This window comes from Diachasma alloeum, unplaced genomic scaffold (genome assembly GCF_001412515.2).
Source record: "Diachasma alloeum isolate Michigan unplaced genomic scaffold, Dall2.0 Dall_scaffold_01076, whole genome shotgun sequence".
Taxonomy (NCBI): domain Eukaryota; kingdom Metazoa; phylum Arthropoda; class Insecta; order Hymenoptera; family Braconidae; genus Diachasma; species Diachasma alloeum.
In genome coordinates, this window is record NW_021681187.1 from 7,282 (window position 1) to 24,403 (window position 17,122).

General features: G+C 35.8%; 1 protein-coding gene and 1 long non-coding RNA gene across 2 annotated transcripts; both read left to right on the forward strand.

Annotated features, from left to right (window-relative positions):
- The first annotated feature begins 14,788 nt into the window (after positions 1–14,788).
- Positions 14,789–15,626, forward strand: LOC107045779. The gene is made up of 4 exons (XR_001461482.1): positions 14,789–14,871; positions 15,152–15,214; positions 15,397–15,471; positions 15,577–15,626. It is a non-coding gene; the product is annotated as an uncharacterized LOC107045779 (long non-coding RNA).
- A 91-nt stretch (positions 15,627–15,717) lies between these two features.
- Positions 15,718–16,817, forward strand: LOC107045780. Its single transcript, XM_015268138.2, has 3 exons — positions 15,718–15,996; positions 16,310–16,481; positions 16,582–16,817. Exons 1-3 carry the CDS (start codon positions 15,763–15,765, stop codon positions 16,755–16,757), a joined length of 582 nt encoding a protein of 193 aa, XP_015123624.1. The 5' UTR covers positions 15,718–15,762; the 3' UTR covers positions 16,758–16,817.
- Positions 16,818–17,122: the final 305 nt, after the last annotated feature.

A 17,122-nucleotide genomic window follows, 5' to 3' on the forward strand; every position in this document is an offset into this window, starting at 1 on the left:
GCTCGTCCAAGCTACAGATACAACAGTTTTCTCTAGACTCCGCAAATAATGGTATAAACAATTATACAGAAATGTTTTTCCCGTTCCTCCAGCTCCATCAAGAAGAAATAATCATTTCGTATTATTATTCAGATGTGATACAATCTTTTCAAATATTCTTAATTGTTCATGATTCAGCTTTGACTTCATATCTTCTGCTATCAACATGTGTTCATCAGTAGTACAATGATCATCAAATTCATTAAATGATGAATTTACATCTTCCTTTCTGAAACCAAATGCAACCAGAGATTTATCTTCACTATGCAATAATCTTTCGATATCTGTTAATGCTTCTTTTTCTGAGCATTTATCAGATAGAAAATCTTTGTACTTGTTCCATACACCCATCACATCGATGTTATCACAAGTTGGCAACAAATAAGCAAAGAAACTCCCTAAAGATTGCGGCATCATTGAAGCACAACATTTATCTAACATATCTTCAATATGTTTGGGGCTAGTCCTGAAACATAATTCATATGCAGCTTCATGAACTGTTGCACAAATTTTTCCATCTACCGTCCTCAAAGCTTCAAAAGAGATAGCGCCTGCTCTATGTTGTAATAACATTTTTAAAAAGAAACGTTCAACATCCTTTGGTGAAACAGAATACATTCTAGTTACTTATCAGTTTCACGTTTACGTTTCTGCCAACATCTATGTTTTTGATTCCATGTGTAATGTAGCGGAATTTTAGCATATTTATATTTACCGGTAGATTCATCATTTTTATTTAAATCAAAATGAGCCGTCAATTTGGTGATATGCTGATTGGAATTGATCGCTACATCTTCACAACCTTCTTTGAACCGAATGTACTGATGACCCAACAGATGAACTGGCAGATGGATGATATGATGGCTCATTCCATGGGTTGGTAGTTCCAATAATCTTCACGCAGCTTCCATTGAACTCAGCCACCGACTATGAACCTACTCATCAATTTCATTTTTTATCAGAGAATTTGTTTGTACATGAACACGCAAACGATCATGTGGCTTATTGATATATTTATAAAGATATTTTATCACCATAATTAATCCACAATACTCTACATTAATGTGAGAGTTATATTTGACGAGTAAATAAGGATTACACGGGACAACCATTGAATTATCCACAACCACTGGTTTATTATTAAGTTGGCGAAGATATACATAACATTCCTTTCGATTATCCGATCTTTTATACAATGGAAAACCATCACTTTCAATCTTGGTTTCCGTCGTGAACTATTTCGGAAATTTTTTAGAACATTTGCCTTCCTTTTCATTCCAACATGGACTCTTGGTAGAATGTGGCCCATGCAACATATGCTTCATAACTAATTCATGTAATATCGGATTTTGTTCGTGGTTAAGAATTTCGGCACAAATGAATCTATCAATTACTTCAGGTGTTAACATTTTATCCTTTTTGCATAACACAAATATGCAATGAGCATGTGGCAATCCTCGTTTCTGGAATTCAACGGTGTAAGTGAATCCTAAACCATCACCGAATATTTGACCTGAATTGATTTCTTTCAATAATGATGTTAATTTAACGAAAAAAATTCGGTTGACAATATGAGGAATATCTGGTACAGTCCGACCTGTTGGTTCTCCTTCCAGATAACGCCTTATTTCAGCCCATTTTGGATTAGCTGTAAAAGTAATGAACAAGTCAGGTCGACCAATACTTCGGGACATCGCCATTGCATCTTGATAATGTTGAAACTTTGCTCTCGGACCTCCATCAAATGACGAAGGAAGTATAATGGTATGTCCCAATCGTATATCATCCGATGTATTTGCTGCACTTTGTTCGACATGATCCATTAGGCCTTGTAAAGTTTCTCGACGGAATTGATGGGGATTAGATCGAAAATAATTCAATCGATTCCATTCATGAACGATGTAACCATAAATGATGTATTGTTTAGTCAATTTCCCTGCCATATTAAATTGATTAAATACATTAGCATTAAGAACTCTCATCTGCCATCCCAAATATTGAACCGCTGTTACACGTCGATTGTTCGTCTTTACCAAATTTTTTGTATATATAGAATATCCACTATGTCCTTTCGGGAATAATAATGGAAACATCATAGACTCTCCATGTTGACTTAATTTATGCATCGTTTGACATTGCATTGAATTCTTCGGAAAAATTTTAAATTCAATATTCTGTGGCACATTCCCTTCTCTACCGGTTACTAATACGGCTCCTAATTCACTCCTTGCGCCTAATCCACAAGGTAGATCATATCTTTTTTGCTGATTTGCAGAGGATGTTGATTATAGGAAATAAATTACTGATTCTTGACGTGGATTTCTTCGATATTTTTCGAATAAATTTCTATAGAGCTTCACATAGTCACACAGTCTCGGTGATTTTAGTTATCATTTTTAAGAGCCTTGAATTACCAGATTCGAATTGTCTCAATTTGATTGCTACATTAGGCTCGCATAAGTAAATTTGAGCATTTGGGGTACAATTTTATTGTTTGGAATAAGACTTGTTGTGACCCGCACATTGACATGCCCACCGATTTTCATACACCCAACTCCATGATGTTTAACTTCCTCTTTAGGACAGAATGGAACCATAGCAAAAGAATTATTATAAAAATGAAGGAACCGACGGAAATGAATGCCTCTCGCACTATTAGCGAGAAATAGCCGACATAGTTTTCTTGGAAAAATAGGTGGATTTTCTAACGCTATTTTTCCACTATGACAACAACTATGCGCAACTCGACCGTTCTCCAATTTGAACGACAATGCTCCACAAAATTGGCATTCACGGTTCAAAGCACCTAAATCAAACAATGTCACATTGTCTGAGCACTCCGCACCTCGATAGGTTCGAGGATGGATATGATTTTGTTTTGTTTTCCTTCTCTTTTCTCGGAGTCGATCTCTATTCTGACCAGACAATTGCCTCTTCCTATTGATTTCTTTGCAGTGTTCCTCACGAAATCGTCGCTGACGAGATCGATTGAACTCTATTCTTCTTCTTTTCTTCAATGTTTTACCGATTCCATTTTCAGATAATAAACATAAATCCTTTACAGATGGCTTTCGTTCACGCTTCCTTTTGTGTTTCATTGAAGACTTCTGAAGAATCCCATCTCTATTACGCATGTAGTAACTTTGATTCTCTTTCCTTTTATTTGTCATATGCTGATATTTCTGTTGTAAATCTTGACGAGAATTCACAGTCGTCTCTTCTTTAGATATCTCATTTGAATTCTTCGAATCGTTGGACAGCAGATGAATTCTATTTTTCTCACTCATTATGTTCAGTTCTAAGGCAAGTGCCAGGCGAAGAAAATATAAACTTACCTCACAATAGAGAAAATCCCAGCCAATTTTGTAATCCACGAATTTTCACACCGCAATACACAGCAATCTTACACAGAAAATTTTAATGACAAAAAAACAGGTGGTAATTTCACATCAATGTAAGTTTAATCACTAAATTTAAAAAAAAGCAACGAGTGAGGTTGCAATGAAACATTGAAATGAGCAAAGAATGAAGTGGCCTCCAAATACTCTCTTTAAATTTTTGAAGAAATTGAAATTTATGACCCTTAATATCCCCATAAACCTTATGACCGTTATATCCCCATGACATCTATGACCCTTAGTATTCCCATAACTTTTATGACCCTTAGCAACTCTATAACCCTTATGACCCTTAGCAATCACAGGACCCTTATGACCCTCAGCAAATCCATGATCCTTATGACCCTTAGCAACCCTATGAGCCTTATGACCCTTAGCAACTCCATGACCCTTAGCAACCCCATGACCCTTGTGACCCTCGTGACCCTTATGAACCCTGAAATTTTTTTAGCGTTAGGCAACACTACTTTTTTATTATATAGAGAGATACCAAGGAATTTATTTCTTTCCTTCAGTGAAATGCTTCTCTAGTGAGGTGGTGAATGGCGTTGTTGGCGAGTGTGAGGTTTACAGCCCGAAACAAAGGCAAGGGTTGTAGTCACACTCATCAAAAACGTCAATTACTACGAGTTATGTCAAAATTTTTTGTTGGGCAACGCTTATCAAGAGTCACTTTGCACACGCGAAGCGTGTGTTAAGTGGCGCTATACAGGTAGGCGTGGTGCAAATCTCACTTGCCGCACCCAAGGATATGAAAACTTTACTTAACTCGTGGTAAATGACGTTTTTAACGAGTGTGATTACAACCGTCACGTTCGGCTTGGTCGGTAAACCTCACACTTGCGAAAAACGTCATTCACCATCTCGTAAGGTAAAATCGTTATGTAAAATATCATTGTAATCAGGGCTTTCATTTGCATTCCAATTGACCTTGAGTTTCTGAACATTTCACACTGAGTTTATTATTCAAACATTTTCTAAATTATTGATAAAGTCTAAATTTCAATGTCGATATTGAACCATCAGAAACTATTTTAAGAATCTTGAAACAATTAGAAAGGTTTCTTTCGGAGGAAAATTGATGAGCTGATTGAAAAATTGAAGTGTGTGAAAATTACAAGCACTTTTTATGACTAGTTTATAAACAATTAATTTTCTACCATATAAATCATTTGTTAGAAATCATTACACATATATTTATTTTATGTATTTCCCCAGAAATCCATTGCATGCCGAAAAGTAAGGTTTCCGAAAATGTGAACAATTCCAATCATTATTTGTTTAAAATTCTATTTTAGAATTTTTCTCATACAATTAAATTGACAAATTTGATGATAGAAAATGTTTGAATATGTAGTGTGATTTGTACCAAACTGTGAAAAATAATTGGATATCCTCAAGGTTTTCTTCTATATTTCTATTTTTTTTCATTTCCATATAGGCGATTAGACTTTTTATGGTCCCATCCCACCCCTACCCCTTATTGCGGTGTTATGGGCTGACATTCTCCCTCACCATGTCGCATTGTACCCCAGGAGCTGTAATTCATTTACAGACTCTCCTGGTGACCAAGAGAAACCATGGAAAACCCTTGCTGACATGGACGCCCATCGACCGGATACCATCGGAGAATATTCCGCAGACATTCAATCTCGATGATTTCTGGTATCTAGACTCCCGTTGAACGATTTCCAAAAGATTCAAAATCCAAATTTCCCCAAGTCGAACTCAAACCCGCTACGTACAGGCCCCGCCGTCCCGCCTGGAGATTTAACCACTTCGGCTAACGTCGCCGATATATTAGGTGTGAAAATTAATAAGGTGCTTTTTTCATGAAAATCAGAGTTTATTATAAAAAAACAAAAAGACATTTAACCGTCGAAATATTCTTCATTATTTTCGATGACTTTACTCTACCTCACTGGCAACTGACGAATTCCTTCGCGAAAGAAACTTGGCGGTGTTGACTCAATAAATTCATCGATGCTTTTTGGGACCTCGTCGATTGTTTTGAAGTGCTCATCAGCTAGGTGGTGTTGAAGAGATCGAAATAAGTGGTAGTCGGATGAGGCGAGATCAGGCGAGTAAGCCGCGTGAGGGAAACCCTCCCATCCTAATTCACAGATAATATTCCCGCGTGGAAATCTATCCCGGCTGGCCGTATCCATCATCAGGATCGGATCCGGCTTCAGAAGGGTGGGCCTGAACAATTATCCTCCTATCAGGGCATGATCCGAGCCGGAACGGGAGAGCACTGGTAATGCCATCCAGAGCGGCTCGTGATCTGGTTCCGATCAGGCATAACTGACTCAGATCGTAGTACGGTGTCCGTATCGATATCATGTCCTCTCCTGATCAGGATAACCTGAGTTGAACCGTAATACAGCGTCCGTGGCGCTACCGGATCCTACCCGCAAGGGGTAGCCTGAATCGTACCGTAGTATGGTTTCCGTCTCGATAGCCTGCCCTAGCCTGATCAGGACCACCTTACTTGTACCGTACTACGGAGTCTGTTGTGCTACCTAATCCGGTCAGTATGGGGAAGGCCCGATGGAAATCGTAACGTGACATCCGTATGAAAAATTTGCCCGCTCCCTATCCGGGAGCCTGAGCGTAGTCCTAATACGGAATCCGTCTCAGGACAGCAGCGGGCTACTGTAGGGCATGCCTTATTGCAATCTCAATACAATTCCAATACGGCTCCGCTATCCGGGACCTATCATGACAGCCGGAGCATTTCCGTCATCCGGTAGCCCGGTCCGTCTCATGTCAGATCCCAGTCAGGTAAGTATAGGCGAATGTTCAGATGATTTGAGACATACATCCGTCATAATGAAATTCATAATGCATTCAACGATGAACATAATTATGGATTCAGCTTGAAGGGATTCAACGTCATATTTCGGCCTTATAAAACTCCGTGAGAAGCCTCAGAGTGCTAGCCCTTGGATAAGGGTTGAAAAAAAAATCAAAACCATCCGCAAAAATGTATTTTTCGAAATAACTCGATACAAACTCCAGATATCGCAATAAGTATAGAATACACAATTGTAGAGCATGAAATTGTCTACAAAAAAGTTTTCTACACTTTGGCCCCATTCCCGACGGTTCATCCCCTAGAGCCACGCGAATGTTTGAGGTGGTTTTGAATGAGAAAAAATTAATAATAAATTGAGAAATCCAAATGTTCTAAGTTTTTTTTTTCAATTTGCTTAAAAACTCTCAGCTGTTTTCATAAAATGATCGTGTTTGTTCATATCTAAATGTTCAAAAGATACCAATAAAACGCTTTCAGCTTGGAAACTGTAGGAGAATAAAATAATAAATAGGTAAATTGTAGGGAATTTCATGAAAAAAATTATGAAAAAGAAAATAAGAAAATTAATTCCATCTATGACAAGAAATGGTTAGTTTTAATTTGCATTTTTTGAACAATTGAGTCAATAAGACTGGACAATAGAGACTACTTTGTTTCAAGCATTTTTCTCGAAATTCAAAAATTTGTTTTTCCTTTGTGTATGTATTACCAGTCTGATGCTAAGCCAAGTGGGATATTATTTGTCATCTTTTACTATACGAGTTCGACGAGTGCGAAAGAGTTGAAAAAAAAGTGATTTTTGGCTATATGAGAAAAAATACTGGGGCAAAATGGGTTGTCTTTTCTTAATTTGGGGTAGAATGTTCCTGTCTTTTCAATTCCAGCACTTGTAACCTTTCATATGTCATCATGTTCTCGAACAGGAAAATCTTCTTGAATCGAGATCAGATGTTCCAAAGTTTTTTTTTTGTTCTAAATTTTAGAACATTTCTCTAACATCAAGAACAATGTTCTGAACTTTAGGAACATTGTTCTGAAGTCCAGAATTTTTCTTCTATGTGCTGAAAATATTCAAGGTTTTATTGAAAACGATTTTATTAATAAATCTCTCCTGACTGATTTTTTTTTGTGCCACGGTGAATCAATTTAATGATTTTTTTGAACATTTTTTCCGTATTTTCTGTTTGTTTCTCATTCTGGGTGAATTTTCTATTTTTGTACATAACAACAGCTAAATGAACTACTCTTGATTATTCTATTTCTCAATAATTAGTCCTGGTTAATAGGTTGGAACCCCCATTAAAAGTAATAAAATATTTCGCTCTATTATTGAACAGAAAAAAAAAAATTCTTGATCAATTAGAGATTTCTGCAATGAATAAATCTTTACAAAAAAATGAATGAAAAAAGCAAACGAAATCCCTCTTTAAAAAAAAAAACATGATGAGAATGAAGCATGAGGGCGTCATTCGCTCATGTGGATTCACCTTCTCATTCCCAAACCCATGACCAGAGAATCAATATGGCGCTGAGCATAAAAGTGAGCACTGTGCGGCCGCCATGTAAAATGTCCATTGTAAAATTCCCTGCCAAAACTCATCTGTTAGTGTCAGTTAAAGTGCTCCAGTTGTATAGTTGTAATAATCGATAGTCTTCACGGAGATAAATAACTATGGATACTGAAAAAACAATAAAACTGAAACGTAAACGCGAGATGGGACGTTTAAGAATACAGAGATATCGAGTTCGAAAACATGAACAAACCATGGTATCGAATCAAGAGAACACCAACCAAATGCCCATCTCTGAGCGTGCTACAATTGATTTTTCTATCAGCGAAGAAGAGTATGTGGCTATTGAGATGGATGAAGATCTCTTAATTGACGCAGGGACCATGAATTTTCAAGCGTTGGACCCCTTTTCTGAACTACAGAAAACGTTGCAAATTGACATCAATAATGAAGTTAATGAGAGCGTGGCAGGAAGTGAAGTGGAGTTGAACGATGACGTAGTTGATGAAGATGATCCGACCTTGAGCGAAACAGAAGGTGATTATTTTCGATTGCATGGTGATGTAAATGGAAGCAGTGATTCAAGTGATAGAGAGCCAGTTGAGGAAAAGAAGAACGCGATAACTGGTCTTCGTCAGTGGGCATTGGAAGCAAAAATTCCTCAAGTCCACTTAAGTTCTCTATTGAAAACTTTGAAACCTATTCTTCCTGAATTACCTATAACAGCAAAAACATTTCTCAAAACATCAACAGCAAATTACTTCATTGAAAAGTTCGATGATGATAGTGAATTCGTTTATTTCGGGGTAGCTGAACACTTAAAAAGGATAGTTAACACAAAACTGCACTCCCAGAATACAATAGAACTCATGATACATATAGATGGAGCATCTCCTTATAAATCCAGTTCCAAACAATTCTGGCCAATTCTAGGCAAAGTGTATTTCCAACCTGATATATATAAGCCATTCCCTATTGCAATTTACTCTGGAGCAGGGAAACCAGCTAATATAGAACATTATTTCCAACGTTTTGTGGATGAAATTAATACATTGATAGACAACGGAGTTGAGATCGACAATCGACATTTCGCAATCACAATCAAAGCCTTTGTTTGTGATAGACCAGCACGTTCATTGGTTAAGTGTATCAAAAATCATGGAGCCAAAGCTGCTTGCGAACGTTGCACCGTGGAGGGAACACGGACACAGGGACGCACTATCTACGTTTCCACTGAATCTCCAGAACGTACGGATGAATCTTATCGGCAGCAACAAGATCCTCTTCATCACGATGGTCTTTCACCGCTAGTTAGGATTCACCCTCGAATTGATATGATTCGTCTCTTCTTATTAGAAATAATGCATCTTTGTTGGTTGGGAATCATGAAGAAATTGTTGGTTGATACATGGTTGCACGGAGACCGGGAATTCAGGCTCAGTCAAAATTTCAAAAGGCTTTTTTCTCATTACTTATTGTTATTGAAAAGCCAGGTGCCTGTAGAATTTCAAAGGTCAACAGCATCCTTACTCGAAGTATCAAAGTGGAAGGCAACGCAGTTTAGATTCCTAGCATTATACGCAGGTCCAATTATTTAAAAAAAATGTTTGTCAGAAAATCTTTATAAACATTTCCTGCTTTTTCATGTTGCTTGCCGTATTTTATGTAGCAAACACACAGCGTTAACCCTAAATCGTCAAGCAAAATCATACCTATGTATTTTCGTGAAGCTTGCCCGCCACCTGTATGGAGAGAAGTTTCAGGTTTTGAATGTACATAGTTTGATCCATTTGGCAGATGATGCGTTGAACATGCAATGCTCTCTCAGTGAAGTAACTGCATTCCCCTTTGAGAGTGCCTTGGGGAGGTTAAAAAAGTTATTAAGAACGGGCTATCGTCCATTGGCACAAGTTTGTCGAAGACTACACGAAGAATCTTTAGCAAACATTACCAAACCTGAATTGCCATCAGAAAGTGAAATATTGAGGGAACTGCGTCCGCGGGCTTCAGGGACAATTCCGTTGAAGAAAATTTTGTATAAGGGATGCATTTTGACCTCTAAGGCTCCAAATAATACTGTTTTATTGAATAATGGGGATATTTTACAGATTCAGGATATTTGTAGGACAGTTGATAAACCAGATGAAATCAAGATAACAGGGCAATCTTTTAACATTGAAGGTTCAATATTCAATTATCCATGTGATTCAAGTACTCTGAACATGTGGCAAGTTTCTACTAGGAAGAGGAAAGATATTGTATGCTCTCTGGACAAAGTTTCTAAAAAAATGGTTACGTTAGATATTAGCACCGAAGTCAAAGAAGAAATTTACACAATGCCATTGCTACATGCCTAACTTTGCTAACTCATATGAAGTAATTTGTCAATCATTCTCATTATTTTTTATTGAATTTTGTAATTCGTTTTGTTATTTGTAGAAGAAACTTTTCAAATTCTCCGCTGAAATATTCTGGAAAAAAAGGATTCATGGGAGTAGATATAATATGATAATTGTATGTGCTGACAAGCTTAATGTTAATTAAAGTGTTGATAATCAAATGCCTGACTTATTACTGATTGCCCATCAATTCATTTCTTGATTGCTTTCTATGAAAATGATGTCATCCGAATTTTTTAGCTCTATATGATCTTTTGTGGGAAGAGAATGTAATTTATATTCGTTTCGTCTCTGGGGATTCACTGATGAATTCGATGGCAATAATTAACTGTGGCCAAATGAATCCCCATTTGAAACTGTATGGATAAAATACAAGGTGACAGCGTTTCCATTGTTCAAAACTCGCATTATTGAAAACGTAGTTCATGCATTAATTCTATTCTTGGAAGGAATTATATTTTCCCTCAATATTATATTAAAAATTCACGTTTAAGATCATTCAAATTTATTTGCTCGAAAAAGTTAGAGATGATTATCGAAGACAATACCTCTGAAAGAACTCAATGGAAAATTCTAGCGCATTCTGTATAGGAAAACATTGTAAATTCTATCAGTTTCTTGTAGATTCTTCTAGGAATTCCGTAGCATCTCCCGAGCGTATTATTAAATAGAAATATCTAATAGAATAGGTATATTTGATACACGGAGAGGAATTTTAGGTAAAAATTACCCATATGGTGTTCTACAAACACGTGTATTGAGAGATACCTATTTTTTTCTCATTTCTACTCGGAAATTTAGTAAAGATCAATTTTAAACAATAAAATTTCATCTACGCTAAAAAAATCGTATTTTCCATAAGAGAGATTTTGTTCTGATAAAAATAAATGATCTCTAGGTTATGTGAAATTACACCCAGGCAGTCTACATAGCAATTACCGTACCGGTAGGGTAGAAATCCCTCTACCATCAAGGTGAAATTTATAAACAAAATTTTCCGAAATTTTTGTTGATACTACATTAAAATTACTCAAAAATCAATCATTCTCCATTTTCATATCCGACTGTATTTCGTTGAGATTTTTTCCACAGCAATTCCTCAGTATAAATTGTCTCAATTTATTCCATGGTATTTTGTTCGCCTTTCATTGAGAATAATCCAAGGAAAAAACTATAAATTTTATGGCGATGAATTTCTATGAGAGAAAAGGCAACAAAATGAGTTTTTAATAAAATAAAAATCTATCGAGATTTCCATCAAATATTTTTCTATGTAAAAAAGCGCGGGAAAGAAAGGGGAATTTCCGAAAAAAATCTGGAAATTTTTATTTGAATGGGCTAGGATCACCTAAGTATTGATCGATTAATTCAATCCATTTTATTTCTAGAAATGAGAAAAAAAAATCTAGATTTTATCAAAAACCATTTTCTAGATTCTAAAATCTCTATTTTCTAGAATCTAGAATTTTTGTTCTAGAAACAATAATTTTCTTTCTCTGTGATGAAATTCTACACGAATCAACTCATTTTTTGAAATGAAAATAATTTGGCCATTGTTTTCGAAATTATTCCGTAATTCATTGGAGAAAATGATTTTAATTGACGATTTCTTTTATGGAGTTCAAAAAAAATTCAGTGTAGTTAGGGATGAGTCATTCCAGAAAACAAATTTCGATTGCATGCTCACAATCTAATTTTAATCACGGTAATAAATCTCGATGATCACCTCGATCCCCTAAATGAAAAAATTGAAAATTGAATTTTTCCACAATTCATTAAATAATAAGTCCTGACGTAACAGGAGATTCTCCCCACCATCAATTTATTCTTTTTCCTTTATAAAACTCTGAGAACTTCAATTTTCCAAAAACCCTTAAGCACCATCATTACGAGAACTGCTTGAGTTATTCGAGGAATCCAGATTCCCCATTTTATAGGACTTTGTCCATTCTTCAAATGAAAAGGACAGTTGAAGGAAAAGCACATTTCAATGCTTCTCTTTCGCACTCATTCTGGGTCATGCATGATCGTTCCATCCTCTTTCTTGACATGGAATTTTCCGAATTTTAATCTTCCCAAGGCATTCCAGAACTTTTATTACTGACTAGTTGCTTGGTTCTAGGGATACCAGTTTCCCCATTTTTATTAACCTGGTTCATTGTTGAAGGGAAAAGGACAGTCTGAGAGAGTTTATAATTTAATCCATTTTATTGCTCTTATTTATGACCATGCAGGCCATTAATTGCCCAGCGTCAAGCAACGGATGGGACCCCTGTTACCTGGGTCATGCAGGCATTGCCAAGATTTCGAGTTATAGATTGTTTCTCGCCAATATAACGAAGCACCCCCACTCTTTCCGACATTGATGTGTCAAAAATATGGAAAATTTAGTCAGTCCTGACCGTTCACTCGAAGGGATACCGGCTTTCATTTGAGAAGTTGCTAAGTTTTCTATATTTCTCTAGTGCTCCAGTGTTTTCGAGGTGCATAAATTCTTGATTGAGTGAAACATTAACGATATCAGTGGTGGAATTAAGGTACGTAGAAACGTTTTTTAACTTATTTTTAATCTCCCCAATTTTACAAACTATTTTCTTAAATCAAAATATCCATATAGCAAAAGAAAAACGACACATGTTCGCATGAATACAACGGTCCCATACCCTTCTCCCTCTTTTCCCTCTTCCAGGTCCCTTTTTTTTCCATAAGTTTTCCTCTTACGTTACCCTTTTTTCAGTAGAAAGTAGACGAAGACGCCTGAAAATTCCTTTCATTCTCACTTGGAATCGAGATCTGTTTGGATGCGAGAATATTTCTCTGGTGTTTTTTAAATGGTAAATAATTGTTTTTTTTCCTTTTCCAGCGCTGTTTCTTCAAAATTTTCATCTGAAAAACGATTAAAACGCAGTGTCAAGAGCTAACAACACCGAGTGCATTCATCGATTCTTCGCCATGTCGTCTGAACAAAACAGAAAAATACGTAACAACATTCATTCACGGGAGAAAAATTATGTATAGTGAAGGATGAAAACTTATGAATTCGAGAACATTAATATTTATAATTTTATTTATAATTTTTGAATCATGCAATAGGGAACTTGCATATTTTTATTTTATTGTTTTTTATAAAGTCTCTAGCTTATGATCGGAGCCAATGCTAGAAAGAATCTTTTTTCGTCATTATTTTTTAAATTATCGAACATTTAAAACAATTGTTTTTCAAACCAGTTCAAAACGCCCGTGACGTTATGATACCATTTCGACGCGCGAGAGCCAATCACAGGCCGTTCATAACCTAACCTTAGCGCGTTTGGTCCTATTGAAACGACAGCATTAGCATCGTGACGTCACAACCATTTTCGTGTGTTTTGAAAGATAATCACTTTAAACGTTTGATTTTTAGTTGATAAATCAATATTTTAACCAATTTTCATTTTCGGAGCATTTTAAAAGTTCCCGTGAACACATCAGAGCAATAAAAAAAAATTATTGAAAAAAAAAAATAATAATGAGTATGCAACTTCCCTATTATTAAATTTGGTCTTAAAATCCTTAATTCGGGAATTTCACCTCTGTAAAACTGGGACAAAGAAGACTACGCCGATGAATAGAGAGATTTTTTTTGATAATTCGCCTTTTCATCCTCGAAATTACTGAATAACCTCGGTTAAATTTTATTTTCAGTATGAATTCCTGCTGGTCCATTTCCCCAATGATCCCGACCCCAGCACAGCGTTCGATATTGTCCCCGAATTCTGGGTTGAGAAAAATGATGAAGGAGCACTTTGTGTTAGATTCTTCGGTGAAAACGCTTCATCTCGTGAAATGAGAGTAGCGCAGAATTTAGTGCAACAACAGAAGCCACCACTTCCAGAGTGGGAGGAACAAACCATACAGATACGAGGAGGAGAAGGTGTATCTTCTTTTTTTTTTAGATATAAACGCTACAACGAGACCCTTCGTGGTCACTGTTTTTTTTTTCGAATTGCCCGTTTAATGTAATTCCTTCAATTACCATCAATTCCTAAAATTGTTTGTTTTTCCATGGAAAGATACCTACGCTGGAGCAAAGAGGAGCTTAAAAAGGCTAATTTCGGAAGCTTACGCTTTTTCTACCGAAGATGAGGAACATGCCGCAGCAAAAGCACAAAATCTGGAAAAACAATATATTGAGAAAACAGTCATTCGAGACCAGAAGAAAATAGACAATTTATTCACTCAAGCAGTGATTCATGATTCGTCTACTGGAGGAGTCATTGACGGTGAGTGGAAATATTATTTGGAACCCATTTCATTAAAAATATCATTCTCTTTCTTATAATGTCTCTTCCATTTTCATGAAGTATCCCTGGATACCCTTGAAGACATGATTCTTCTTCTTATTGCATTTTCTCTGTAAACAAAAATAAAAGACATAGCTGGAGTTTTAGTAGAGCAGTGAATGAAAGTTCAGCTTCCCGAAAAAATCAATTTCTCAAGAAAATAAATTCCCAAAATCTTCCTTGTTACCACTGACCATTGTCGGCATACCCCTTCAATAGACACGTCGGAAATACTCACTACTTTAGTCTCTTGGCCAAAATTTTGCCCTAAACTTGAACTCAATTTTAATTTTAACTTAACTTCAGTCGCTGAAAAGACACGAACATCATCAGAGAAAGGAGCTCCCATCAGTCCTGAACTGATGCTACTGCAGGAAGAATCAGGTATTTTTCATTTTTCTGTGTATAATTTTTAAACTTTTGTTTTGAGATTTAATTGAGCTATATTTGATATTGTTGAAAAATCCCTGGATCTACTTTATATGAGAATTCTATGCTAATTTCACTAATATTATGATTGATACATTTCTATCATTTCTATCATTTCTATCAAATTCACCTGACGTGAAGGTGTCACGTGACCCCGAATACTGCGCCCTGATTGGTCGAAATACGGATGGAAAAAATAATCTATAGAAAATGCTAATGATTTTTCATCTTTCAGCTAAAAAGCCACGAATCACACCAGAAGTCACTGCAGTGCACAGTCAATCTGAATCGCCATCAGGTATTTCTCCGTGATTTATTTCTCTCTATTGAAAGATTTAGCTTCGTTAGAAAGGCAGAATTTGTCTTTGAGATTTATTTGAATTATATTTGATATTGTTGAAAAATCCCTGGATCTACTTTATATGATAATTCTATGCTAATTTCACTAATATTATGATTGATACATTTCTATCTCTGAAGGCAATCGAAGGAAAAGGGAAGAATCCCCAAATCGTGAAGATATGAATAATAGTTCAGATCCTACAGTCAGACCTCGTGAGTACTAAATTTTCAATTATCTTCATATTTGTATCTCTTATCTAATAATCTTATTTATAAGAAATTATCTACAGAAAATGCTAATGATTTTTCGTCCTTCAGCTAAAAAGCCACGAATCATAACAGAAGTCACTGCGGTGCACAGTCAATCTGAATCGCCATCAGGTATTTCTCCGTGATTTATTTCTCTCTATTGAAAGATTGTGCTCAGTTACAAATTCAGAATTTGTCTTTGCAGATGCATCAAGAATTAGAAGTGTATCTACGGAGAGTATCCCATTGCTAGTGATGCAGATGTTCCGTTCTGTGCAGACATCAGTAAGTCAGTTGCGATCGGAAGTAATGAACCTGAAGGAGGCAATAAATGACATGAAGACAGTCACATCTGAGCAAAATAAATATCAAACTGGTAGATCGAAAACGAAGGTCGTGAGGCTTAAAGAATTCCTCTGCACTACACCAATGAGTTTTGACGACTTTGAGGAACGATTAAAAAATAATGCTGGATTTTCTGAACGCATAGTAAGTAAATAGCCGCAAATCTCATGCGCTGTACTCATAATTGATAGAAATCATTTTGTCACATCATGTGAAGGATTTCTTATATTCTTTACGAGCGGTGATAAGATTAGCAATGAATATTTTCGCTTTTTCGTAAAAAGAGAAAATATAGATTGACGAATAAACACCGAGTCATTTAATTCAAGATCATCTAACCCAACTTCTGCATTAGAGGTTTGGGTCGGACTGATTGTGATAGTATACAATTTTATGAAAAATATTATTTTATTTGTTTTTTATGAAAAATAATTGTTTGCTAATTTTCTCCTTACAGTGCGAAGGGATTTCGCATGTGATTAATGCGAAGGAAATGACACCGACGAAGATGATCACTGGGGTTCTACGACTATTACTGCACAAAGATGTACTGGAGCAGTTTACCGCTCGAAAACAAACTAAGGAGAAGAGAGTTTTCAAAGAAACAAAACTCTGGGCATGCATTTGTGGTATATATATATAACGTTATAACAACGATTTTCTTATCCTCAAACTGATACCTTTGTGCGAAAATAATTAAATAATTCAATATTTTTTATCAACTTCCAGAAGAAATCGCGACGGATTGTAAACTTTATTCAATTCCACTGATCAAACTCAAGGATCTAGAAGCAGCACTGGGCCACGTCATCAACAATTCGAAGGATTGGGACATGAAGAGGAAGAGGAATAAGGAAGATGAAACAAACCCCAAGGAAACCCCTGATCCACAGGAAATCCTCTAATTTACGTTCAATCCACGTACGTAAAAATTCAATAGAAATCCTATAGAATCCTATAGGGATTTCTATTGAATTTCTATTGGAATTCTATTGAAAATTCTATTGGAATTCCGCCGATTTCTATTACAGATTTTTTCCAATAGAAATATTTAATAGATCACATTTTTATAGAAAAAAAAGGAATAGAATTAGATTTTTTATAAAATTTATTCTATTGAGATTTTTCTATAGAAATTTCTTGGCATAAATTTTCTAAGTTTTTTACATTGTATTTTTTTTCATCCTCTATTAAAAAATTCAAGGAAAAAAACTTAGAAAATCCATGCCAAGAAATTGCTATAGAAAAATCTCAATAGAATAAATGTTAT